Source organism: Bombus vancouverensis, chromosome 7 (assembly GCF_051014615.1).
Source record: "Bombus vancouverensis nearcticus chromosome 7, iyBomVanc1_principal, whole genome shotgun sequence".
Taxonomy (NCBI): domain Eukaryota; kingdom Metazoa; phylum Arthropoda; class Insecta; order Hymenoptera; family Apidae; genus Bombus; species Bombus vancouverensis.
Window position 1 is genome coordinate 18,464,595 of NC_134917.1, and position 27,078 is coordinate 18,491,672.

Below are 27,078 nucleotides of genomic sequence, written 5' to 3' on the forward strand. Positions count from 1 at the left end.
ATAAAAGTATCTTAAATATTTGTATGGATTCAATAATGCACATAAGTGCGATATCATAAAAATATCTTTTATGTTGTGTATTCCTCAGACCTGTATAGTAATCTCTTGATAAATCAAGTTAAATTGTTGAATGATTTACCACAAATTTTAAATAATTTTATTATCTTACATTAAAAAGAAATATATATGTAAATGTTTAATATACACTATCAATTGTATGTGTGTGAGTTCAGAAGTTATTTTTGAAAAATATATCTTTCAAAAATAGAATATTGATTTGTTTAAAAAATTTGTAGCAAAATTCAAGAGTAATATAAGGATAATGTATTTTCATAAAATTAAAGTTTTATTAAATGATTATTATATTTCTTGAAGTATATTTTTGTAGGCTCGTTACGTATGCAATTTCTTGTTTTATGAAGAACAGAATAAATGATAGTCAAACGATGCTTTATTGTATGTAACAATTAGGACTCATTATTCCAACTAGGATTTATTACCTTCTGTTGAATCTTTTATTGTTTCAATGTTGTTTTGTTCAAAAGTAGTATCTGCTTTTTTGACCAATTACGTTCTTTTTTCTTTAACTACTACATTTAGCGCGCAATTCATCAGATTGTACATTTTATCATTTGATGAAAATTTATAAAATAGTTTTCCAATTTTATTGGAGAATTCCAATCTTATTAAGATATGATATGCAATAGAAAGCGTCGATTGTCAAAAACGCCATGAATTTTTCGAACGATCCAATATGAAAAATATGACATATTTATTTTTCGCTAATCTTTACTATGTATCCGTAGAAACCATTCATCTGAATGTAAATCAATTTAAATAACACAATAACATAATTTCAAGAGACAAACACAGCTAATGACTCACACATTTCGTTTAACTTTGAACTAATTTAATAACTAAATTAGTGATCTACAAATAAATGAAAAAAACAAAAAAGCTTAAGTAATTAACTGACATTTTTTAAAAGTGTTACTATTTTTATTTCATAATATTTTATTTTGTTTTATTGTGAAATGTTGTTAATAACTATTTATATTTAATTTTTATGTAATTTCACACAGATGGTTGATCGCTCTGAAACTTCAAATGCAAATTTAGAAGATATTACGAAAGCATTAGAAGATATGGACAGTTTAGATATAAAATTATTTAATGACACATTTAAAAACTCAAATTCCAACAGTGTTCTCAAAGATTTTAATATACAGTCTGATGGAGAAATTAAAAAAAAAGTTATATTTAAAGGTGCTTTTTATATTTGTAGTAGAAATAAAACATAAGCCAGTGATTTATACTTTATTACAATTTTATCATAAAAAATTTAGAATTCTTTTTTAGATTATACAAATCTTTTGAAATTTTTATTTAAGGGAAGAATCAAATTTTTCAATTTTATATACATAAATGTAATTTATTTTTATCTAAATCCAAATACAATGGAGTAATTATATCTTAGTGACTATGATCCGAATGAATATTTCCTTTAAACGATTCATTTTGTAAATAATTATTTAAAAATTTTGTTGATATATAGATTCTAATGAGGATGATTTATTAACTGATTTGTTATCTGATGAAGAAATTTCTGTAAAAGAAGAAAAAAATCTGTTTACATCTAATATCAAAAGTAACTTGATGGAAGATCTTTTCAAAATCAAAAATCCAGTTAGATCTGCAAATATTAGATCAAATAATGAACTGGGGTTTCATTTTGAACAAGCAGAAGCTAATCGATTGTCTTCACAGAAACTACCTGATTACTCAATTTCTGAAAATAATTTTGCTTCTCAAAATGAATCAATCAAAGACAGAAACACACAAAAGTTGAAAAATGTATCTCGAAATGAAGAGGACATTTTAACAAGCTTAATTGATAAATCTGATGTAATAGATAAAACAAGGAGATCATCTTTAAGAGAGCATCTATTTGAAAATCAATCTAATTTATCAAATGTTATGGATTCTATCATACCTAAAAATAATAAGAAAATAGAATTAGAAACTATGGCTCAGTCTACAAATACTATACATGAATCAAAATTGGATACTACTAATGTATCGACTAAATCTTTTACAAAAGAATCTCGTAGAGGTAGGAGAAATACAAAAATCGTGAATGATCCCCTTGGTTTGCTATCAGCTGATCAACTGCTGGATCAAAGTCCTGAATTGGTAATTATATTTAATTATTTATAGTATTTAAGAAAACATATACATAATTAAATTTAAAATAAAAAATATAAATAAAAAATATCTAGAAAAAAATAAATGTATAATGAAGTAAGGAGAACAGTACACGAATGTATTTTATATGATATGAGTAAACATTTAAAGGAAAGACTTAGAATCATTAAATAGGAGTATTAACAGCAATATTGATGGTATTTACAATATTAAATATATTTTTTACTTTTAAGGTATCAAATGGAAATGTACCACCTAAGAATTCTATTGTACAAAATACCAAAACAGAAAAAGATTTACCAGAATGGTTAGGTGGTTCAAAAAAATTAGAAGATAAAAAATCAGAAATAAGAATGGGAGCAATAGCTGAAATTGATAAAATAGATGCTTCTAAACAAAATGTTGAAATTCACGATGCAAACAGTACAATAAATTTAAAAACCTCTGGCGCAAATGATTTAGGAGATGCATCTATTTTTCCAGAACATTTTACACTGTTGTATAGTACACAATTAAACCAACAAAATGCACTTGTAAATATGCAACAACAAGAACATGAATTAAGAACAGCAGCAATAATTTCTCAACAAAACGAACAATTAAATAAAATATCAAGTGCTCAACATTCCATGCTGCATAATCAAGAGGAACAATTTAATGCTCTTCTAAAACTACAATTTGAAAAACAACTTTTATTGGAGAAGCAAATAAAAATGCAGCAAGAACGTATTAATCAATATATTCATGTAAGACATATGAAATATAATATTGAATATTTACGTGTGAAAGAATAAGTGCAATTTGAAGCTTTCAATTTTTTCTTTCTTAAGGTTTTGATGACACAGCCAGGAGCAGTATCAAGTACTACATCAATTTATACAAGTTGCAAATCAGATTTATGTGAAGATGAAAAGAAGTTTGTAAATGAAATAAAAGATATGAAAGATATAATAAAAAGACTGGAGGGAGAAAAATCAAAATTAGAGAATAAATTATCTACCATAGATGAAAAATACAATAATGAAATATCATTTCAAGCAGAGTTTTATGAGTATGTTTGTTATATTATATATTACAGTAAACTGTTTTTAAAGTAAAGTAACATGATTTGATTTTTAGAAGACAAATTTCATTTTTAAAGGATTCAATAACAAAATCAGAAGAAAGAGTTAAACAGGAAATAGAATATTTAGAAACAAATTATATAACAAAATTTGAAAAGTTAAGAGATGAAAAATTACAACTAGAAAATCAATGCAAAGAAGAAATTCACAATCTAAAGGTTAAATGTTTTATTCCACTTATTATATCTGTAAATACAAGTACATTTATAATATTAATGTGTTATTTTATTATATTATAGGTATTAATACATTAATAATTATTATTTTAACTAATTTGAGTATTTTATAATTTTAAATAATAAAATTTTAAAATTTGTTTCTCTATAAATGTAGTATAATTAATAATTATTAGAAAATATTAGAAATTATTAATATAAATGAAGGCAAATTTTACAATCTAATATTTCTTAATTAGAACAAACATGCTCAACACATAGAAGAACTTTGTAAACTACATTCTGAGAATGTAACACTATTGCAAAGGGAATATTATAATATAATAGAAAGTATATCTAAAGCTAAGCAAATAGAAGCTCAAATGATAGAAACTATGACAACTCGGAAGACTGACATAGAGGATATATTACAAAAAGCTAATGTTATTATTGAGGGTATGGTAGAAAATAAAAATAGATTAGAAATTAAACATAATGAAATAATGGAATCTGAAGCAAACATTTTGAAATTACAGGAAGATGACATAAAAGGTATATTCAGTAAATGATAAATTTCAAATTTTTTAATATTCTAGTATACATTTCTCATTTAATATAAATATACTTGTAGTAATACAATAATGATACATGATGTTATAATTGTTTATTTATTCTTTGTTTATTAATTGTTTTGTTCGTCAAAAAAGAATCACTTTTTATCTTTTTATTAATATTTATAGCTCAAAAATATGAGTTAAAATATCAAAATAGTGTCTTAGAAGAACATCGTAATAAATTTATAGAAACAACAGAGAAATTTGACACTCATCTTACACAACTTATAACTGAACTTCAAAAACAAAGTACACTATATACTCAAGCAACAGAAACACTTCAGAAAAAAACAACAAATCTTTTGCGAGAAAAAGAATTATTCGAAGAAAAAATGAAGTGGGAACGAGACTATATGCAGGTATAAATGAAATAAATTAAAAAATTAAGATCACTAATGCTATGCTGTTTAGAAGTGATATTCGAAAATATCAAGCAGTATACATGTAGTTATATTATGATTGTAGGCATTAAAGGAAGCCTGGATAAAAGAACAAGAGAAACAATTAAAACTGCTTGCAGAAGAAAAAGAAGTAATAGCAATTGAAAAAACACACTTAGAAGTTTTAAACAAATTAAAAAGTAATAGTGGTGAAACTACTAAAGTAGAGGTACAAGCAATTATACAATATTAAATACACAAATTTTATATTAAAAGTGAGATAAAATATAAAAATTTACACATATTTTAATCACAACTATAGTTGGAAACTGCTATTAAAACTGCACAGGACGCAAATGCATCTGCTAGCCGAGAAAAATTAAAATGGCAAGAAAAAATTAATGAGCTTAATGTTTATAAGCAAATTCTACAAGATAAGGAAAATTTACTCATTTTACATGCCAAAGAACTTGAATATCTTACGCAGGTAATATTTTTAAAAACATTTAATTCTCCATTACTATAAATTAATTTAAAAATTTTATAGTCTGCTTTAACTAAAAAGGAAGAAGGAGTAAAAGCTTTAAAAAATGCAAAACGTTTAGAAAATCAGAATAAAGAAAAATTTAATCAGCTACAAATACAAATTCAAGCATTGATGGAAAGAGAAAAAAAAGTTGCAACTGAAAGATATAATGTTACAAAGTAAGAATATTTATATATTTGTGTATTAAGAGTACTTCCTTTTTTTAAAATTATACATTTATCATTATTTTGTTATAATGATAAATATTATAAGTTCTCTTTGTTGCTGCTAAGTGTATTTATTTTACAGAGATAAAATTAAAGGAGTCTTATCTGCTTATGAAACTGAAAGACCAGAAAGGGATGTTTCACATAACTTTCAGAATGAGGTAATACCTTCCTCTGGAATACAATCAAAATCTGAGATCACTACAGAATTAATGGTACATATACATATATACATGTATATATATAAATGTATACTACTAGTTTATTAAATTTTAGTTTATTGTATCTTATTAATTGTGCTATCTAAAATATTTATTTGTTGCAGAGTATTGTAGATCCAAATTTAATTATGTTGAAATTAAACATTGATGATGACTTTAAATTTATTAATAAATACATGTAAAGCTTTGAATTAATATTTTATAAAGATTTTAAAATCATAATTTATACAAGACTTTAATATTTGCAACCAATATCTTTAATACTTAAAAATAAAGTTATATACAAATATTTAAAAGTATTACCTTATTGCTGTAAGGAGTAAGGAGTAAAATGTATTTTTCTCATTCAAAGTGTAAGACATTATTTGTTTAGATATCCATATCCCCATCTATAAATAGATAGTTACATGATAGTTTAATTATTCACAAATTTAAAAATCTTGTATAAGTATCATGATTTAGATAATAACTTAATTATGATTTAAATATTTATAACTACCAAAGCAATCAATAAGTAATAACTTTTAATTAATTGAAAAGTAAAACTAAGATACCAAAAAATATTTTTTACATTTTTTATCATCTAATCACATAAAACTTACCATTATTAACTAAACAATACTCCTGCAATATATCTGTATTTTTTTGCAATGTTTTTACATCTGTAATTAGAGACTTTATATTACAAAGTTCACTTCCTACACTATTTGTACAAGATGTCTGCAAAAGAATATATATGAGACGTTATGGGTTTGAAATCTTCATTTTTTCCTCTATAATGAACATGCAATAAACCTACAATATCATGAAGAAGATTTGTAGAATTAATAGTACTTTCTTTGTTATTGGTATCTAGATTTGTATATACATTTGGTAATTTATTTATAAAATCAATCCCTTCCGATAAAAACATTATTGTTTGCCTAAAAAGATCAAATTTAGGAAATGATTTGTAATGATAAAAAGATAATAATACCGATGATAATTGTGAGAAACTGGTAATCCTGGAATATTCTCTGAATTATGAATAAGTTTATATGTGGAATGTTTGTGTATCGTTAAACACTGAAGATGTTTAATAATGTTATCTTTGCAATCGTTACGTTCATCTGTAATAGACATATTAAATTTTAATTCTAAAATTATTAAAAACAATTTTTTGTTTGATACAGAAATAAAGACCTTTTATAGTCTGCAATGTATTCATCAAATTACTGTATTCTGTAATTTGCTTTCTCTCTTCATTTGCGAATTGTTCATCACGAACAACTTTCCTTTTATGCAAAAGATTAATAACCTTTTCAATATTTTCCATTTTAAACCACTTCAAGAAGTAAACAAAACTACAAGATATAACTTTAAAAAATATATTCTTGTTTATTACCAACTTCTACAAATCGCGGTTTATATGACCATGATTACGTATTTCTGCACTCACTAAGGGATTTATTTTTACATAGATTGGTACCTATGAAGTTCTTGAACATTCAAAATACAATTATATCATTCAATCATCGAATCAATCGAATTCAATAAAAATTCTTTCTTTCTGGGTGTTTCTATCTTAACTTCTCTTTCGAGGTTCGAGGTCGTGCACCAGATCTTGTTTATATAGATAACATCATGTAACAAAAATATTTTGTTTGTAACATATTTTATTTAAGAGACGGGACACTATTATGTTTTGCTATATAGATATACAGAGTATTCCATTTAACTCTGCTACTCTTAATTATTTTCTTATTTGTCACGATACAAAGAAGTCTTTCGAGAGAAAGTTACTATATTTCAAGCGGGAAATTAAGCGGGAAATTAGAGTGAAAGTCATTTCAATGCCATATTTTCTGAGATTCTACTAATTGTAATGATTTTTTAAATGGAATGACCTATTTTTCCGTTTACCATTAAAAAGTTAAGGACAAAATATATCTAATCATGTTCTGTGCCATGAGTTTAGAATGATTTAAGCCAAAAGTTTTATAATTAAAAGATTGATGGGAGCCTACGTAAGAAAGAATTGCAAAAACAAAATAAACCCTAGAATTATGTTATTTATTATTTCAATATGTGCTCAAGATATTGCCTCTCAAACTCAATACATTTATTTAGTCATAAAACTAATGCTTGTCCATCTTTATTGTATCCAAAGAAATATTTGTATAATCATTGGAAATACATTTTCATATTTACAGCCGTTGTCAGAACATCTTTGTACACGGTATTTTTGATCATGCCCTATATCAGTGGGATAAAAGTATTTCGCCGCATACTCGGTATGAGAAAAATTGTACATGTACAAAATAAAAATATACAAAATTCAAATGTTAGCAGAATTTACGATATTCTTATTGCTGAAATATAAGTTGTATAATAAAATTAAATATCTCCTTCAGAAAATAAAACGTTTTTAGGAATCGTACGTAGTTCAATCTAAATTTTTAATTTATTGCAATCTAAAATAATGAAATTTGGAGCTTCCCAATAGAGTATTATTTATCATCTGAACTACGATTTTTTGTCACCTGCATTCTTCGAATAATATATGTATATGCATTAGATATGTTCCATATTTCATGTACGTATAGACAATTTTATTTCGCTTTTTATATTTTGTGCCGTCAAACACAAAGCCGAGAACGCATGGTAGCGATATACACAAACATATGTATATAACATATGACTATATATATGACTGGTTTATATCGAATTCACTACTATCGATTCTATCGTTTGTTGTTGAAGAAAAATGGCAGATATCTCGTTCTCTAGTCGTGCATATTGTAAGATCATCTTACACGCTGCTAAATATCCACATTGCGCAATAAATGGATTGTTATTAGGCAAACAAAATAGTAAAAGTGACAGTAAATCTGTCGAATTACATATTGAGGATGTAATTCCACTGTTTCACATTTGTCTTCATGTCTCACCTATGGCGGAAATTGCTTTGACCATGGTAAATATTTAAATATGGCATAAAGTTCACTTTACTTAATTAATATACGGTAACAGTTAAATTAATTTTTATTTTAATGAATTATCTAGATACAGTATATTTAATAGATTCAACTTATGAAGTAGTTATGTAAAATATTAAAAATGTTGTTACATGAGTATTTATCGTTTCGAAAGTACTAACAATTTTTTACAAGTTTATAAATATATCTTTTATAAACTTGTAAATATATTTTATCACAACTATTTTAGTTTATATCGTAAGAAACATTTTAATCATTTAAAATCTTAATCATTATAAAATTGTTTAATATGATTCAAATTTCTTTATGATGTAAACATTAAACTAAAATGGAGAAAAAATATTTTCAGGTTGATCAATATGCTATTAGTAAAGGTTTAGTATTAGCAGGTTACTACTTAGCAAATGAAAACATACATGATTTGAGGTAATTTAATCTTTTATTTGAATTTTTTAACAATAATTTAATTATGCAACTTTTAATACAGTACAGATAAACCTGCTCATAAAATAGCGGATAAAATAGCAGAAAATTGCGGCAATACTTTACTTGTAGTGGTAAGTTTTGTAAAAAATTGAACTAAGAATTGTCTTATTATCTTTTTTTCATATTATTAGGTGGATAATAAAGAAATTACACTTGCTATGAGCTCAAATCCCTTGAGAGTTTCACAATTTGTAGATGGCAAATGGAAGCTTAAAGATGTAACAGAGTAATTAGTTTGATATATTTAATATTTGTTTCAAATAGTTTTTAATGTTTATTGTTTAGATTGATACACATTGTTTTGATTTTTACAGTATATTATATGATAAAGGAGTAACTCATACAGATGTATTATACTCCCTACTAAAAGCAGAAGAATATAGAAATCTTGTTGATTTTGATAATCATCTTGATGATATTTCTCTTGATTGGCAAAATTGTAAGCTTAATAAAACTATAGAAGAGTTTATGGAGAAATACAAATAAACACATTTAATTAAAATGCAATTTTATGAGAATATAATTTGTAAATATTCTCAAATACACTTAGGAACATTTAATGTAAATAAATTAATAAATAAGAATGTATTTTAATATATTGATGTAGAAATATTTATCTCTATCAATTTTATGATGTACAAAATAATACTAAGAGCAAATTATTTACATTTATATTTTATATGCATATCTTTATATATTCTATCACTCTATAGTTATTATTATAGCTATTAATTTATTATGAATAAAATTCAAAATCAGTACAATCATACAACATTTTTGAGTTAATTTCTGGTAAATGTGTTTAAAGCAAATATATATATAAAAGCAGTAAACACATCGGTTTTATCCATTGTTGTATTTTATAAAACACTTTTAATTCTTTTTATCATTTGATTTTACTTTTTAAGACCTATATTATTTTTCAATCTTTTGAGTCTAAAGCAATTAATTTACTCTTTATATAATCAATTTTTTTTATTTTTAAGTGATTACTGAAAATGATTATGTTATATTTATTACAATAGTAGAATTTAGTAATAAAATTTATTTGGACATACATACGTATATATATTTCCTAAATTATCGCCATAAATGAATGGGGAAATGATAAAAAAGTGAGCCGAAAAGTGCGCACTACGAATTATCGCCTCTACGTTCAGAGTTCGTACCGGCCATGAAGATATGAAGATATAATACACAAGTCATATGTCATACATATGTTACCGTGTAAGGGATACGATATGACAATAGAAAGACAACGCTGCATAGAGACCCTTTCCTTCAGTCCTTGTCTAATCAAGAATGCAGACTAATACCGTTCACCGGTAACCGATCGGTATACACATACATATTTTCAGTGCGAATGTGCATGTGTTATTAGACAAGGACACAAGGAGCCTCTATATTCGTAAGAGAGCTTGAGGAAATTGTTGAAGCTGCAGGATATGATGAAAATAAATTTAGAAGTTAATACAAGTGATACGTCTGATTTGCATACAAAACAGGCTTATGAAGTAAATGTAATAACTTTTTTTATGGTAGGCACAGCATATCATATTTCACAGCTAGGTGACTTTTCAGATATCGGGTGCTTCCTACTTCTCTATTTGCTTTGATTTATGTTTTTCATATGTTTTGTATAATATAATAATAGAAAATGAAAACGATGAGTAGCATGTAATTTATACTAAATATCAATAAAAGTCCTAGTACTTATGGCTAACAGTGTATGTTTGCTTTAGCCGTGCTTCATGTCATGTACACATTTCTCCTCCGCTACTCATCGATACAAGCCACCGACGCATATTTCCCAACCCGGACACAAAATAAGCGATCCACTAACTACTATAGGCCCTTATTCTCAGTATCCATTTTTTGGCTGTATTATGCCTAGAAGTATTGGTGACCCTCTATTCATCTTTGATTAAGAACCTTACCCCCACCACAGAAATCGCCAAACGTGTGTATACGACCGTGCTACCACTGTTTTTCGATTGTTCTACTTGTCAATTGTCAGTTTAAATTTGTTACGACTAGTGATGTGCTTATGTATAACAGAAACTGAACAATTTATTGAGACTATCAGAAAATATCCATGTGTATGGGATAAAGACGCAACGGTGTACAAAGACAATGAATTAAAAGGAAAGGCCTGGGAACAAATTGCAGCAAAACATGGATTGCAGAATGGTTTGTATATTCAACCCTTTTGTAACACAGTGCAAAAATTCTGAAAATCCTCCTATAACGCGATATTGTTGTAACATTGTTTCTATATAGCAAGATTTAATAAATTTGGACAACCCTCTGAGTTGTACTAACCAACTGTGTTATAGGAAGCTTGATGACTGTATTTTACAATTTATACAGTAATTATACTATAATCTAAAACTGTACATACTTAGTCTTAATACTATATATTTTTCTTAACTTATGTTAACACAACAACTCTGTTTTTCATAAAAATCCTTTTTAATACATCTACATAGCCTGCTTACTTTTTCTAAACTTCTTTAGTTTAACAGACCATATCAATGGTCATATTCATGTAACCTTAAACTTATATGATTAGTCTGCCAAGATATGGCACCAAAAAGTAAATTAAAGAACTGCATAAATATATTTCTTACTTGAAAAGCATCTGCATTGGCATTTTTACCTATCCTACCAGATTGGATTAGCTGACAATGTAATATTAAGAGTTCTGATTGTTTCACATCATATTTAGAAATAAGGGGTTTTCTGTCATCGAAGAATTATGTAGGATACATGTGACCTTCACGATCTTGACAACTGATCCCACATTATATTTAAAGGAATAATTATAATATACTTGCAGCTTTGTACTAAAATCCCGAAAATATTTTTTACACAACTATATAATAATAAAACTATTTTTGTATGTTTTATACTGCATTAATTTTGTCACACCATTGTAGTAATGATGGTAATAATAAAAAATTTATAACTATTGACATTTGTTCAAATTATGCATTTCTACTAATCTTGGTGCGCCGGTCACCGGTGACCCCCATGGTATTGAACGTGTTAAGCTTTAAATACTATACATCGGAGTGTTACTACGTTACTAAACGACTGTCTCCGCTGTAGTATAGTCGTCGTCGACTATCGAGTAGTCAATGACGCAATTGAGCTGCAATATACTGTATATATGCATATATACATGTGACATACACATATAATCGATGATCAATCTGATCGGACGAATAAGAATATAAATAATTAAGGATATAAGTAATTTGTAAAAGAAGATCGTAAAAACTTAAACCGAAATTTGTTACTTTTTCCAAGAGTTATTGGAATTATATAATACTTCAAATTATATTGTATAATACATTAAATTATAATAGTTTTAAATGTATAACATTTCTTGTTTTATAAATTGTTTTTTGTTTTTTGAATTTGTTGATATATGTACATAATAGCATAGTACCTGTGCATAAATGTTATAGACTTCTACAGATTTTTAGAAGGCATATACATCAAATTGGTTACTTAAGAAGTATATGTACATCAGGAATCAAAGGCTACATCTTTGCTGCATTTTTTATTGCTTATTTTAACGCACCTCCTCACATTTAAGCTGTTTGGATTTGAGAATTGACTTTAAATATTGTAGTAGTATATCGTGAAAACTGGATAGACAATACTCAACATAAGTTCATTCTACTTAACCTTACATTCAATCGAGGTTAAGTTACACATATATTAGCTTTATTTTAGTATGACGTGTTTATTGAAACAATATAAATTCGAGTGTCGGTGAGCTATTATTTAAGATATATATATACATATATATATACATATTGTGATTAAACTACTCAAATTTTTTGTAATATTTTCATGGTATATATCTATGAAAAACAAAATATTTTCATAAGATATTAGTCACGATATGTAAAATAATTAGAAATTTGTTTTATATAAACAAAAGTTATATTTATCATATGTTACTTATCTAGGGTTAGTTCAGTTTTGAACAAGAATAATCGATCTTATGGGAAAAATTACATGTTCGATAATTGTCCTGAAACTTGTTGGAATTCTGACGCGGTAAGGAAATCTTTTTTGTACTTTCCTCCTATATTGTTATGTATTAATATATTCCTTACCTATTATTTTGTTTTAAAGTAATACATTTTGATGATGAAGTGATAAAATAAATCTTTTACAGTTTTTTTAAGTTATACTTAAAGAAACATATGTATTAAATAAATAATTCTTACATATATTATTACTACTAGTACATATTGTATGTTACAGGGAACTCTTCAGTGGATAATTATTGAATTTGAACAAGAATATAAAATAAGTTCATTTGAAATTGAATTTCAAGGTGGATTTGTTGGCAAAAATTGTCATTTAGAAGTTGGTAATAAAGAAACTAAATTTCATGAGTCGTTTTATCCAGAAGACAAAAATACGATACAAATTTTCAGTTTGACAAATCCAGTAAAAGCAAAAACTTTTAAATTTGTATTTAATGAAAGTACAGATTTCTTTGGTAGAATTATTATATACAAATTATCTTTACACTCATAAAATATTGTAGCAAGCATTATTTTTTACAAAAAATAAATGTAATTAAATATTACATATGTCTTTTTGACTAAATTTTTGATGTTGTAAATGAAGTGAAAATTGATTTAAAAAATAGATATCTATAAATAAAGAAAAGATGAGGAAAACATTATAATTTAATTTCTGATCTCATTTATTTTTATATAAAATTGTTCTTATAATTTATTTTGAATATTTAAAACAGTGTGTATTTAAGATAGTTTATATATTCTATTAATCATTTCTTAATTATAAAGCTACATTTTGTATGTTAATGTATTAGTTTTACATGTAGTATATATAGAGATATTTATATCAATTTATATCTCTTAAACCCCAATTTATATCTCTGAAGTAATGAAAACTTATAATAAAATTATATATTTTGAAAAAACTCAAACATATCATTTACAGACTTCAATACCATCATATTATGCACACACAGATATATATAGCAATGACAGACGCATTAATTAAATTACAAAATAATTATATTGAAAAGGAAAATATCAAATTAACACAAGTTATCTAAAAGTCTTAGTTGCGTTAAGAATATCATAATTTCTGTTTGTAAATATTATAATTTATGTACAACAATCTTGCACAATGTGCATTGATATAAATTAAATCAGCTATTCAACTTAAACCCTGGAAACTTTCTTTTACTCTATACTCTATGTGATATCATAATACTATACACTATATACATACATAACTAGTGCATATTTATACTTTTTGCCTGTCTTTTATTTTAACGTTTGTTTTAGTATAACGTGAAATAGTACAAAAAGAGAAACCATGTTAGATCCGTTAATTTCTTTGCAAACTTTGTTTACAACAATGAGTCATGAAAGAGACAAACCTATGTAAAAGACAGGATTGAATGAGGTATATTCTTATACTTGTGATATATCAGTTAGCAGAAATAGCTGGTCCTAATTGCCTCATTAATTTGTAACATTCTTGAAGTCTCTTTCTATCACCTACCCTCTCAAGAGTTTTAGCAGCTTCTGCAAGCATGCCTGCACGTTCTCCAGGAGAGGCTAGTAATAGTGGAGGTAAATGTCGGCAAGCTAAACATAAAGCTACCGCGTGTTCTCTTTCTCCAGTATATTGATCTTGCGAACGATCTTTTCCACAGATAATTGAAGAACGTGAATTTCTGTGATGTAAGCTACGGTCTAACAATATTTGAGTTTTCACTGGTGTTGCTCCCGCCATTATACGTGTTGTGGCTTCATAAACAAATACTCTTGCTAAAGTAGACTAAAAAGTACATGACAATTGTTAAAAATAATAATTAACTTATAAATTATAATATTAAAATATATATGTAAACTTACTGGAATATGCTGACATAATTGTCTCAAACAAGCTAAATCACGTTGAAAACCTCCAAGAGATATATTTGTAGTTAATTTTTCTAAATCATTATCTAATTCCTGCCAAAGTGTAGTTCGCATTTCAAGTAACCAATCACAAATCCACAATTGAGTAAGCTAAAAAAATAATCAAAGCTAATAAGAAAATTATTATTAATTTTGTAGATTTGATTGATTTGTTGGATTCAGGAACTGTTAAGTGCTATCTATTCCCAAGAAAAAGTTTTGATTCCATTTTCTACCATCCTGTAAAATATTATAAGCCAAATTCTCAGAAATCATTTCATTTCTTTTTAAATTAAGGACAAAGGAGTTGTTAAATCATCTGATATGTAAAAAATTTTTTAGGAAAACTATTATACATAGGTAAAAAGGACCCCTTTTCAAATGGAGTGAGATATTAACATTTCTTTATTCGAATAGCTCTTATTAAATGGAATAATATTTAACTTGAATATTTTTTTACTTTGCACAGTTAAAGAGCTATGGCGAAAAATACATACTTCTCTTAAGAGAAACTTCAGAAGGTAAAAAGAGAAGAAAGGAGGGGAAAAATATGTATATAAATGTATTCTAAAGTGAGAATTATTTTAATAAATGTTTAAAATGGTGTCTTTAAATTTCTAAACACCTATTAAGTCTTTCATAAATACTATTTTAAGCATTTTATAGCATTAATGAAATAACCAATGTATGCGCAGTAAATACTTTTATGATTATATTTTCCTTCATTGTAGGAGTACTATCACTTTATATTTTATGTATCAGCATATTAAATATTTAATCATCATATAAGAAGATGATTAAATAATAAGGTTCATCTCTCTAAAGAATTTAAAATTAACATTGTTCATAAAATATTTCAAGAAATTACCTTTCTATTATCAAACAAATAGGTAAAAAAATATGTTTATAAAAAACTCTAAATGTACCTAGAACTGCATTGAATTATTTATTAAATCTCTTTAATTGTGCAGAATAAAAAGAAGTGTTTCAAGTAAATGTTACTCTGTTTGATAAGAGTTACCTAAATAAAGAAAATGAATACCTCATTCCATTTAAGATAAATGAAGGAGACTACCTTTAAACTTTTCTTAGTAGTCTTAAAAAAATTTATTGCACTTCAAATGATTACCCCTCTATCCTGTTTAATTTAGGAAAGAAAGAAAATATCTACAATAGAGAAAACAGTCTATAACATTTTATTTGGTCTACCCTATATATATATATATTTATCTATCACATATGACGCTGAGACCTGCCACAGAAGTTGCACTGTAGAAGTATTGCATAGTTATATTTCATGCAATGCAACTACAATGCACACTTGTAACAAGTAAGCAATTGCATAAATATATACTATAATATACTTAAAGTTACTACATATATAATTCATTATTTGATCATTTTCTTTTGTTTTATGAAAAAATGTGTAATGATATTCATTTTGAGAAGATAAATAACATGAAAAACAGATTTTTCAAAGATCATAAATTTGAAAAAATATAAAAAGAATTAAATATTTTATTTCCGTATTCAAATCATATGTTATATAATTTATTACTTCATAATTTCTAATTTTATTATCTATGTAAAATAAAAGCATTACAAAAAAATATAAGTAATTATAATAATTTTTGTATAAAAGAATTGAATATATTAATATATTATAAACATAATATTTAAATATCTTACCAAAACGTTTTGGGATGACTGTTGCTTGCAATTATAATAAACCAAACATTGTTCAAGCAATATTCCTGCCTGATCAATAAAACGCATAGAGACTGATTTAGTAGTTGCTTTTGCTGCTTGCAAAGCATTCAAAACAACATATGGCAGTGGACTAATACTGTTATTATTATTGCAAAGTTGGTAACATTTTTCATAAGGAAATTTGCTTTCAACAATGCTCCATGCTTGTGAATCGTCTTCTTTCAATCTCCAACATGCTGCTACATATATAACTGCTCCCCACCATAATCCAATTTCATCTTCACAATCTAAAACATTAATTCAACAAATTCTATTTATTAGTTAAAGAAAAAAAGGAAGGAAGAAATTTAATGCCATCCAATACCACCAATGAACTCATTAAACAAGATTTTATTTAAACTTACGTGTAACTGTAACTTTGTCAGTACATAAAAATCCAGCATCTATTCCAGCAGAAGCCATAATAGTTTGTCCATATTCTAATATTGAAGATAAATGAGCATCTCCAACAGTACCAGTTAAAATACGTAAACAATGTCCGATTAAATAATCTCTATATGCACGTGAAGCATATGATAAAGGATCAGCTTTACTAGTTTGAGAAGTAAATTCATTATCTGGTTGTTCTCCATATTGCCATTTTTGAAATGCTAAAAATTTAGCTCCTTCATCACTCATTATCCACTTTAATTTTGGTGGAACTGCACATGATGATAATAAAGTGCGCGCCTTGCCCAAATAATATTTATGAATAAATGGAAATAACGAGTGCTTGAAACACAATGCAACATTGATATATATTTCTGCTAATAATGATTTTGGAATAGTTTCTCCAGTGGCTTCTGCATAATTCACTGCAGAAAGAGCAAGATACAGAGTTCCACTCTTTGATCCTTCTGATAAATGTAGACATAACATATGCTGATAAATAATAGCCATTTCCATAGCTGATATCTCTGCTTGTTGTCGTGTAGTTTTTTCAGAAAACCATTTATGAGTATACAAAATCCATTTTCCAATCCATAATTTATGAAGAAGTTGTCTTATAATTTGCCACATAGTTGCAAGCCAAATTTCTGCGCGTGATGATGGATATGGTCGGCCTAAGTATTGCAAACATTGATGTAAATCTCGGCATGCTTGACTATATTCATTCTTCGATATATTGAATTCTGCTTGACGTCTCCATCGATGAAGTTCAAGGAAAATTTTACTGTCAGATGGTAGTATTGGATCACCATATAGCAATAGTCTGCAAAGTCCACCAATTAAAAGTATAGCATTTGTTAGCCATAAAAGCACATTGCTCCACACTGGATTTTCAAGATCTGATTGATCTACAAAAAGGTTAATAATAGTATTACTCGTTATACATAGTAACATATATAACAATTAGTATACATTATTATTATACTATATATTATAATGTAATAGCATTGTAATTATTATATTATGATACCTTGATAATTAAGAATTGTACGACCATCTAATTTTGTGTTTATATAATCAGAATTGAATCTTCCAACATTATTTATCAAAAAACCTAAAGGATTAAATGCTAAAAAGAGGAGCATAAATCCACAAATCGTAAGCCTAGTATGATCTCTCATGCCTTGATTTGTAAGAACAGATGCTGAATCAACATTTTGTAACAAATCTGGATCATCTTTTATAGATGAAGGAGATTGAGGAGATAATGGTGCTGGTGCTGGAGATAAAGATGATTCACTTGAATCTGATCTAGGTGGTGTAAGTTCACCGCATACTAATAAATCGCGCAAATTTTGCCTTTGAGCAGCCAATTTTAACGACATATTTTCTGCTTTTAATCTTGCATTAGAATTTTGAAGAAACCTAAAATTTTCATTGTTCCTAATAAAAATTTTCGTCAATTTATAACAAATATTTTAAAAGTCAAACACATATTAACATAATATACCTAATATAATCAATAGTTTTTCTCAAAATTGCTGATTTATTCAGTTTAGCATCTACTCCAACAATGATATTCTTCAATTCAATGATTTTATCATTAATTGATGTTCTGTAACGTCGTTCTATGGCATTATGAGCACTACGTTTTACTTCTTTTACTCTTGGTACACCTATATGTGTATTTGTACTTAATCGATTAATCTGTACCTTATCAGTATCTAATACAACTGGAATACCTGAATAAAAATTAGAATATAACAAATTTAATAAAAATTAGGATATAATAAATTTAATAAAAATCTCATGATGTCATATATTCTTACCAGCAGTTAAAACTGTTCCATTAGCAGTATTTACTAAGGTATGTATCTGGTGTGGTACAGATGTTGAACTAACAGCTTGTGATCCCCTAGAATAAACAACTGATTCTGATTTTATAAGTTTAGCTGGTAAAAGCAACTGTCTTTGTTGTGTCACTGGTGCTATAGTTACAACAGGAGACTGGACACTGAAGTTTAGGTTTTGTGGTATAGCATATTGTGAACTAAATACTGTAGGTGCTGGTGTGACAGATATTCTTTGTGCTCTATTTTGTATAGAAGTTATATCCTGTAATTGTGGTCGTTGCTTTTGTTGTTGAGATTGTTGAATGACACAAGGAACTTGTTGTGTATTTTCTGTTATTGCTGGAGCTAATATTACATTTCCACTTGGTACAGATTTGATAATATTTGGATCCTCATAATCATGAAATTCTTTAAAATCTTTTAGTTCTTTACTATTATTAAAGTTTAAAAAATCCAATCCCTCTGTATCCATGCCTAAAGGCTCTTCCAATTGTGATAATAATGCATCGTCGCTAAATAAATTTTCATTTTTCAATAATTCACTTTCACAGTTTGTAAGAAGTTCTGTAATAAAAAAAATTTAAGATAGTGATGTAACATATACAAAAACAAAATCTCTCTCTCTCTTTTTCTGTCACATGTAATAACAAATAAAATAATATGTAATGATATTTTCATATTAATCATATAAAATGTTATAATTACATTAAAAAGATATGCTGTTGATTACAACTGTTCATATAAATTAAAGACTGTTTAATTCATTTCTAGAAAATAATTTGACTACAATTCTTTAAATAAGTAAATATATATAATAAACGATTATAATCATATTCTTAATTTAAAACAAATTTATTATTTAAAAAATTATATAAAATCGCATAAAAATCACTGAAAAATAAAATTATATAAAAACAAATGGGTAACAAATAAAAAATAAAAATAATATAATTTAAAAATATGGGGAAATTACTATTTCATTATAACTTTTAAAACAAAATGATAAAAAATATTTTGATAAATATTAAATACAACATACCATCGATACCAGTTACTTCATTCAAATTAAAGCTGTCGTTCGATTGAAAATTAGAAAAATCGTTATCTTGTGTAGTAGTCCACCCTCCAGGATCTGCCATTGTGGCGTAATATTTGTCAAATATTTATTTTCACTAAATAAATTCAATGATTAAAACAAAACGAAGCACTGATATGTCAAACGTAATAACTAACAAATTACGAAGTCACCCGACCTTTACCGCGTCCAATCACAGAAGCTCTACAGATCGGATGATATTACGTCAGTATGTGTTGCTAAACTAACAAAATTTATTGTAGAATATGGACGGATTTTTATGAAAAACGTTACTATTAATATTTTTATTAAATCTTTTGATGAATAACAATGTTTATGAAATGTTTTATAAATAATTCTCTAAATTATCCATTTTAATCTTCAAATTAAAAACAATAAATATTTTAAAATATTCTATGATCTTAAAAAATTAAAACCAAATACAAAAATAAAAACATAAAAAATATGTAATATATAAGTATAGAATCTTTTATTAAGATTCTTTACTATTTGATAGGAAAATTTTATATTTACTTTAAATTCATAGTTATAAGTAAATATAAATAAATAATTACAAGTTTGAAAACGTTGGTATATATTATAAAATTTAAAAAACTACTACAAATTCAAGTATTTATTAAGCAATTGCAAATGTTAGTTTGTACAGATGTTCATTATCGTATTTGATAGTATTCCATGCTATAAGGCTGATTCCTTTTTATTTTTGAAAGGTTATTTGAATGTTCATTTACAAGCAAACATGTTTCAAGCTTTTCGTAAGTCAAGTCGAGTAAAAATATCTACTGCTTGTAATTTTCACTCATCAGTATGTATTTGACAAATAATATTGCTAATGATAGTATTACTAATGCAATATTCATAATATTTGATATTTTTAAATGTATACTAATATTGTTTATGTACCAAAGCAGTTGCAATGTGTCAAAGAAAAAACTTTTTCTCAAAAACTAGTGGATGGGCCTAACTTAGAACATTTTATTGCTGGTACCTACAAAGAATATAATGGAAAGTTGAAGTTAGAAAAAGGTGATAAATCTCGATTGAAATTGCCACCTTGGCTAAAGACAGAAATCCCAATGGGTAAAAATTATAGTAGAATAAAGTCACAATTAAGACGATTACAATTAAGCACTGTATGTGAAGAAGCACGATGTCCTAATATTGGGGAATGTTGGGGAGGTGGTACACATGGAACAGCAACGGCTACTATTATGGTTTGTATTATTAACTCTATATATCTCATTGTTTTGTAATTTTGTTTAAAAAGGTGATTTAATTAAAAATATACAGGTTGTACACATAATTGATGCTATGACTTTTTGGTTACTTCTGATGGCTTAACAGAAAAAAGTTCTAAATAAAAATTAATCGGTGTCTAGCCAGTTGCAAATTGCTACATAAAAAATTTCCAAAAACTTGTTTTTGTGATAAGATATCAAGGTCACTTTGATGTTCTTAAATTTATTTTTTCATTTTAAATTTATTTTTGGCTTTATGTTGTTGCAGCTGATATTCAGAGGACTTTAACGACCTATTATACCATGGCTTTAAAATGATCCTCGAAATTTTTGCTTAATCAGGAGGAATAGAAAATTGTATATGTTGAGAATTATTTTATAGATGGAATATGAATAACATAAAATAGGAAGAAACATACCTTGATATTACATTATCTCTGTATGTTCAATTACAACAAATGCTTGAATTATAGCCCATAGTTTTGTAAATATAATCCTGACTGATGTAATAAGTTTGTAGTAGGTGCTGCTGTCAGAATAAATTTGCATGCATGCTATATAGATTTGCTGTTTTAGATCCTTAATAGATTTGTTTTCTGCGGAGTCATCTGTAGTCTAAAGGTCTATCCTGAGTTTATTCAAAATATCAAACATCTAGAGGAGTGAATCTGTACAGTGTACATGGAAGTTTGCTCTGATAGCATTATAGTAACAATTACTACACATTTACGGCATCTGTCCAAATTATATTTACAAAACCATCGGCTACAATTCAAGTATTTGTTGTAATTGAACACATGGAAATAATGTAATATCAAAGTATGTTTTTTTCTATTCTATGTTATTCATAGTCCACCTATAAAATAATCCTTAGCATACACAATTCTCCATTCCTCCTAATTAAATGGAAGTTTGGAGTCAAGGTCATAGTATAGTAGATTGTTGAACTCATCTTGATATCAGATACAACAATGTGAAGTCAAAAATGCTGTGTCACTTAAAAACGACAAAGTAACCTTAATACCTTATCTAAAAAATAACTTTTTAGAATTTTTTTAAATGGCAATTTGTAGCTGGCTAAATACTAATTAACTTTTGTTTGGAACATTTTTTTTGTCAGATCATCGGAAGTACCCAAAAATTAGTGGCAACAATTATGTGCTACACCCTGTATAAGCTAATGATTATGTGCTTTATATTAAAAGTGATAAAAGTTAGCAAAATGTAAATTTATTCATCATGCGCAACATTTCATAGTGTAAATTTTCACATTGCTATTTAGTAATTTCATTACGTAATACTTTTACTAAAATCTAATTATTTGTTGCAATACTGTCAAGTGACAATTGGGTTTTATCCAAAAAGGTTAATTAGTTATATATGAGAATATAATAGTGGAAAACAATTTAATATAGTTAATGGGCGATACATGTACCCGTGGTTGTCGTTTCTGTTCTGTAAAAACATCACGCACACCATTACCATTAAATCCGGAGGAACCAGTAAATACGGCAACTGCAATAACAGATTGGGGTTTGGATTATGTTGTACTTACATCGGTAGACAGAGATGGTTAAGTAGTTTGTACATTTTTTAATTTATGTATATACCAAAATTATTATGTTTCTTATGTCAAAATTATATTATATTGTAATAGATTTAAGTGATGGTGGAGCTAGTCATATTGCAGAAACAGTGAAGGAAATTAAAAAAAGGTGCATAATTTTATCACCTTATTTTGTCTATTATTATAACAAAGTACTTTGCAATTATATATTAAATAAATATTTTATATATGTGCTTTTTATATTTTTGCAGAAGTAATATTTTAGTGGAATGTTTAGTACCAGATTTTAGGGGAGACAAAAATTGTGTTAAAATAATTGTAGATTCTAATCTTGATGTGTTTGCTCATAATATTGAAACTGTTGAACGTTTAACTCCATTTGTTAGAGATAGACGAGCTGAATATAGGTAAGGTACATATTGTAGCTTTTGTAACTTTTTTTTAGTAAACTTAGAAATATATGTATTTTCGTGTATTTTTTAGACAATCGTTGAAGGTATTAGAAACAGCAAAGGAATGCAATCCAGAATTAATTACAAAATCATCGATAATGTTAGGATTAGGGGAAACTGATGAAGAAATTGAGCAAACAATGACAGACTTAAAAGAAGCAGGTGTAGATGCTTTGACACTTGGCCAATATATGCAACCTACAAAAAGACATTTAAAAGTAATTGAATATATTACACCTGAAAAATTTAAAAAGTGGGAAAATATTGGAAATGAACTAGGATTTTTATATACTGCAAGTGGTCCATTAGTGCGTTCATCATATAAAGCTGGAGAATTTTTCTTAACAAATATATTAAAAAAACGTAGAAACAAACAGATTGAAAACCAATAAACATATTTGTTTTAATTGTAATTGAGAATACTTGTGTATTCATGTATTATAGTACAAATTATTGTATATCTGTACATAAAGGAATACTATCAAATCATGTAGATAATTGTAATTACGTGGCTAAAGAAATGTATTATATATATTGAAAATTAACAAAATTTTCATGATTCATGACATCCTATTGTTGTATTGAATATGATGAGGAAAAATACAATTTTTAAACGTAAAATGCAAATTCATTTTAAATGTATACATAAAATATGCTATAAAGTAAATTATTTTTAATCTGTGTCCATTGCAACTGTAACTTGTGGGTCTTGTGAACCTTCATCAGAAGGTGGAGGTTGTGGAGGTTTAGAATCTTGTTCTACATCTGGTTCAGTAGGTTTACTACGTTTGTCATCTTCAATTTGAGATAAATAGACAGAAATTGCATCTTCATCATATATTTTAAAATCTGTACCTTTTCCCACTACTGCGATAGAGACATTCTGTAATAAAATAATTTCTCTTATAATATATCTTACATAAGATTTAAAAAATACTTATATGTTAAATTTATATGAAAAATAGGAGAGAAGAAATTTTCACAATTTTTTATACAATTTCCATGGCCTTTTGCTGAATACGACTAAAAACTCGAAAACCATGACAAATTAAAAAATTTATTAAAATCATTTTATTACATATGAAAGATGGTAAAACTTTGCCTTCTTTTACTTTTTTCACAAATCTACTACTTATGAAAGAAACATTGGAAACTAATAGAATGAACATCTTTCATTTACCTTTACTGATAAATCAACTTCATTTGGCAATGTATCTCTTAATGCACGAAGACCATGTTTTATTAGTTCATCAAGATCACATGATAAAAGTTCATTAAGATGTTTTTCTAAGTATGTACGAGCACTTTGAGAACGTGCACCAATAGCCATTGCTTTACAATCAAAGTAATTTGATGATGGACATGTTTGATAAATATGTGGTCCTTGATCCTTTAGAAATATTAATAATACTTTAATAACAATTTATCTTTTGCTAGATAGTAATCAACCATTTAATCACATCTACCTACATCATACCCAGCAATAAGTAAACCTACTCCATATGGTCTTCTATCATATCTTTGAGTACATGTTTGCAATTTATTTCCCAGGGATGCAAGTAACCGACTTACAGGTAATAGATCATCATGAGAATATTTATAATTTAAACATTCAGTTCGCATATATCGACTATAAACAAATAAATAAAAATTCAAATCTTAATTTAATAAAGATTTTAAAACAATGATTATATTTTTATTAATAGTGACACAATATAATTGATATATTATGGTTTATGGTGTACCTCAACATCCTGGCATCAGCTGTTAAACCTGAGATAGAAATTCCCATATGTTTATCTATGGGAAATATCTTTTTCTGATGAGCAGATAACTCAGAAGAAGCTCTTTTCAGAGCAATAAGGACTGCATGAGTTTTATTTTTAAGTCCTACAGTAGCTGATCCTAATTTCACAGCTTCCATTGCATATTCTACTTGATGTAAACGTCCTTGTGGACTCCAAACTGTGACATCACTGTCGTATTGATTCCGAAACTGAAAAATATGAAAAATTTTTTATTATTATTTAATGTTTTATATTAACTAGTTTTATTCATTGTAGTTGTTATATGTTAAAATGGAAAAGAATATCAATATGTAATATATACATAATTTAATTCCACGTACAAATTAACCCTTCTGATGATAAATATAGGTCCGCAAATGCCATAATAATGATGTGATATACTATATTATTATGTTTCGTGAAAAGAACTATGTAAAATACATACCATTATTGAATGTTATTTAATTGTAAATATAAAATGCTATTTATTATTTAAATTATTAATTTATTTAATAAATAACGTAAAGTTGTAAAATACTTATGACCAACAACGAATCTTTTTCATAAAACAACTGTCATGCAGCGGTATTATGATCAAATAAATAATAGAGAGGACACTCCTTTGCTATCAGCTTGATAGTGAAAGCGCTATCTAGTAAAGTTCTAAACTATCATAATTTTAGTTTAAGAAATTAGTAATCTCTATTTATAAATTTATAAATTTATAAATCTCTAATTTATAAATTGCTATAAACGCCTCTAAAATTATACTCGAAGTTATTTATTATTATTATAAAGTTTATTTCATCCAGCGTAATTATTATATGTATATAGTTCATTTTGTCTAAAAAATTGTATCAAATGTGTTAATCTTGAAATTTATTTTTAAGTTAAATTAGTGGAGAATTAATGAATAAAACTTCATTATATCAATTTGTTATTATTATAATAATAAGTATAATGAACGAACTTCATATAACTAAATATCGAAGTCGACTATGTATCGATTATTATCGATTCTTCTGTAATAATAATAAGTATAAGAATACCGATCTTAAATTCTTTTTTCGAAGAACGTGGATGGTTACGCTAGTCTTTTGTAAGTTAAGACAATATTTATGAAAAATTTTAAAATTTACGATATTTGCTTTATGTTTCATTTTTTATAATTATAAAATTTCTTAAAATTTTGTTCGCTATGTTTAACTTTTATCTGCATGAAAGAAAAGCTGAATTTCATTCTGAATTGTTTTCCTAAGCAAGTGCACGTGACAGTATTCGTGCATATGTTAATAAATTTTGTTTTAAATTTTGATAAAAATTCTATATTTCATCATTTTATTTATTAAAATTTAATATTTTGATCATCTATGTTGCTATATAAATTTATATAAAAAAATATTCTAATCATTTAGTTAACATAACCAATTTTAATTAATGATACTTTTGTGGCTGTGTTCAATTATTGCAAAAGATTTAATACAAATACATATATTATAGGCAGAATCAGTTGATATGACAAATTCAAAGGGATATCGCAGAGGAACGAGGGATTTATTCTCCCGAAAGTTTCGCAAACATGGAACGATTCCATTGTCCACATATATGAAAGTGTACAAAGTGGGCGACATAGTTGATATCAAAGGCAATGGAGCTGTTCAAAAGGGAATGCCTTATAAAGTTTATCATGGGAAAACTGGACGTGTATTCAATGTTACTCCTCATGCTCTTGGTGTTATTGTCAATAAGAGAGTCCGTGGACGAATTATTGCCAAAAGAATTAATGTTCGTATTGAACATTTAACTCATTCTAAATGTAGAGAAGACTTCTTGCAACGTGTAAAGGATAACGAAAAACTTAAGGAACTAGCGAAGGAGAAGAACATAAAAGTAAAGCTAAAAAGACAGCCTGCTGAACCTAGGCCTGGACACATTGTATCAGGACGTGAAAATCCAATTTCACTTGCCCCTATTCCATATGAATTTATTGCTTAAAATTGAAATAAACAGCTTTTGAAAAAATCAGTATCATTTGTATATGTATTTATTTCCCATATATAT

The 27,078-nt window shown here is 26.6% G+C and overlaps 8 protein-coding genes and 1 long non-coding RNA gene across 14 annotated transcripts; 5 read left to right on the forward strand and 4 right to left on the reverse strand.

Moving 5' to 3' along the window:
- Positions 1–56: 56 nt before the first annotated feature.
- Positions 57–5,762, forward strand: twy (fas-binding factor 1 twitchy). Its single transcript, XM_033334380.2, has 13 exons — positions 57–963; positions 1,083–1,266; positions 1,556–2,193; positions 2,439–2,951; positions 3,036–3,256; positions 3,325–3,487; positions 3,745–4,036; positions 4,225–4,457; positions 4,564–4,707; positions 4,801–4,965; positions 5,026–5,183; positions 5,314–5,446; positions 5,557–5,762. Exons 2-13 carry the CDS (start codon positions 1,083–1,085, stop codon positions 5,632–5,634), a joined length of 2,922 nt encoding a protein of 973 aa, XP_033190271.1. The 5' UTR covers positions 57–963; the 3' UTR covers positions 5,635–5,762.
- On the reverse strand, positions 5,079–6,830 carry LOC117156933 (uncharacterized). 2 transcript variants are annotated; one of them, XM_033334455.2, is made up of 6 exons: positions 6,635–6,829; positions 6,429–6,561; positions 6,252–6,375; positions 6,055–6,172; positions 5,756–5,841; positions 5,079–5,405 (listed from the first exon to the last, which is right to left on the reverse strand). In XM_033334455.2, exons 1-5 carry the CDS (start codon positions 6,765–6,767, stop codon positions 5,822–5,824), a joined length of 528 nt encoding a protein of 175 aa, XP_033190346.1. In that variant the 5' UTR covers positions 6,768–6,829; the 3' UTR covers positions 5,079–5,405; positions 5,756–5,821. The 2 variants fall into 2 exon arrangements, with proteins under 2 accessions (XP_033190346.1, XP_076475992.1); XM_076619877.1 differs by lacking the exon at positions 5,756–5,841 and having other exon boundaries at positions 6,635–6,830.
- A 1,331-nt stretch (positions 6,831–8,161) lies between these two features.
- EMC8-9 (ER membrane protein complex subunit 8/9) lies at positions 8,162–9,518 on the forward strand. Its single transcript, XM_033334442.2, has 5 exons — positions 8,162–8,408; positions 8,780–8,856; positions 8,918–8,987; positions 9,048–9,142; positions 9,231–9,518. The coding sequence occupies exons 1-5, from the start codon at positions 8,199–8,201 to the stop codon at positions 9,400–9,402; spliced, it is 624 nt and encodes a 207-aa protein (XP_033190333.2). The 5' UTR covers positions 8,162–8,198; the 3' UTR covers positions 9,403–9,518.
- A 247-nt stretch (positions 9,519–9,765) lies between these two features.
- LOC117156941 (uncharacterized) lies at positions 9,766–11,966 on the reverse strand. Its single transcript, XR_013058753.1, has 2 exons — positions 11,848–11,966; positions 9,766–11,762 (listed from the first exon to the last, which is right to left on the reverse strand). It is a non-coding gene; the product is annotated as an uncharacterized LOC117156941 (long non-coding RNA).
- A 390-nt stretch (positions 11,967–12,356) lies between these two features.
- LOC117156935 (nuclear receptor 2C2-associated protein) lies at positions 12,357–13,904 on the forward strand. The gene is made up of 3 exons (XM_033334470.2): positions 12,357–12,699; positions 12,900–12,990; positions 13,201–13,904. The coding sequence occupies exons 1-3, from the start codon at positions 12,662–12,664 to the stop codon at positions 13,477–13,479; spliced, it is 408 nt and encodes a 135-aa protein (XP_033190361.1). The 5' UTR covers positions 12,357–12,661; the 3' UTR covers positions 13,480–13,904.
- LOC117156882 (Sterol regulatory element binding protein) lies at positions 13,634–20,143 on the reverse strand. Of its 2 annotated transcripts, none has more exons than XM_033334338.2 (8): positions 19,917–20,143; positions 18,854–19,441; positions 18,535–18,766; positions 18,055–18,449; positions 17,000–17,932; positions 16,575–16,882; positions 14,841–14,996; positions 13,634–14,763 (listed from the first exon to the last, which is right to left on the reverse strand). In XM_033334338.2, exons 1-8 carry the CDS (start codon positions 20,014–20,016, stop codon positions 14,410–14,412), a joined length of 3,066 nt encoding a protein of 1,021 aa, XP_033190229.1. In that variant the 5' UTR covers positions 20,017–20,143; the 3' UTR covers positions 13,634–14,409. The 2 variants fall into 2 exon arrangements, with proteins under 2 accessions (XP_033190229.1, XP_076475840.1); XM_076619725.1 differs by having other exon boundaries at positions 18,055–18,467.
- Positions 20,144–20,401: 258 nt separating this feature from the next.
- Positions 20,402–23,780, forward strand: Las (lipoyl synthase, mitochondrial). 3 transcript variants are annotated; one of them, XM_076619727.1, is made up of 7 exons: positions 20,402–20,539; positions 20,611–20,778; positions 20,882–21,187; positions 22,627–22,783; positions 22,869–22,926; positions 23,030–23,185; positions 23,262–23,780. In XM_076619727.1, exons 2-7 carry the CDS (start codon positions 20,620–20,622, stop codon positions 23,620–23,622), a joined length of 1,197 nt encoding a protein of 398 aa, XP_076475842.1. In that variant the 5' UTR covers positions 20,402–20,539; positions 20,611–20,619; the 3' UTR covers positions 23,623–23,780. The 3 variants fall into 3 exon arrangements, with proteins under 3 accessions (XP_076475842.1, XP_076475841.1, XP_076475843.1); XM_076619726.1 differs by having other exon boundaries at positions 20,493–20,778; XM_076619728.1 differs by having other exon boundaries at positions 20,494–20,778; positions 20,885–21,187.
- Positions 23,609–25,621, reverse strand: Prosalpha6 (Proteasome alpha6 subunit). 2 transcript variants are annotated; one of them, XM_033334432.2, is made up of 5 exons: positions 25,463–25,621; positions 24,976–25,226; positions 24,701–24,860; positions 24,411–24,620; positions 23,609–24,113 (listed from the first exon to the last, which is right to left on the reverse strand). In XM_033334432.2, exons 1-5 carry the CDS (start codon positions 25,463–25,465, stop codon positions 23,904–23,906), a joined length of 834 nt encoding a protein of 277 aa, XP_033190323.1. In that variant the 5' UTR covers positions 25,466–25,621; the 3' UTR covers positions 23,609–23,903. The 2 variants fall into 2 exon arrangements, with proteins under 2 accessions (XP_033190323.1, XP_076475844.1); XM_076619729.1 differs by lacking the exon at positions 25,463–25,621 and adding an exon at positions 25,359–25,377.
- Positions 25,622–26,034: 413 nt separating this feature from the next.
- RpL21 (ribosomal protein L21) lies at positions 26,035–27,042 on the forward strand. The gene is made up of 2 exons (XM_033327333.2): positions 26,035–26,116; positions 26,518–27,042. Exon 2 carries the CDS (start codon positions 26,533–26,535, stop codon positions 27,010–27,012), a length of 480 nt encoding a protein of 159 aa, XP_033183224.1. The 5' UTR covers positions 26,035–26,116; positions 26,518–26,532; the 3' UTR covers positions 27,013–27,042.
- Positions 27,043–27,078: the final 36 nt, after the last annotated feature.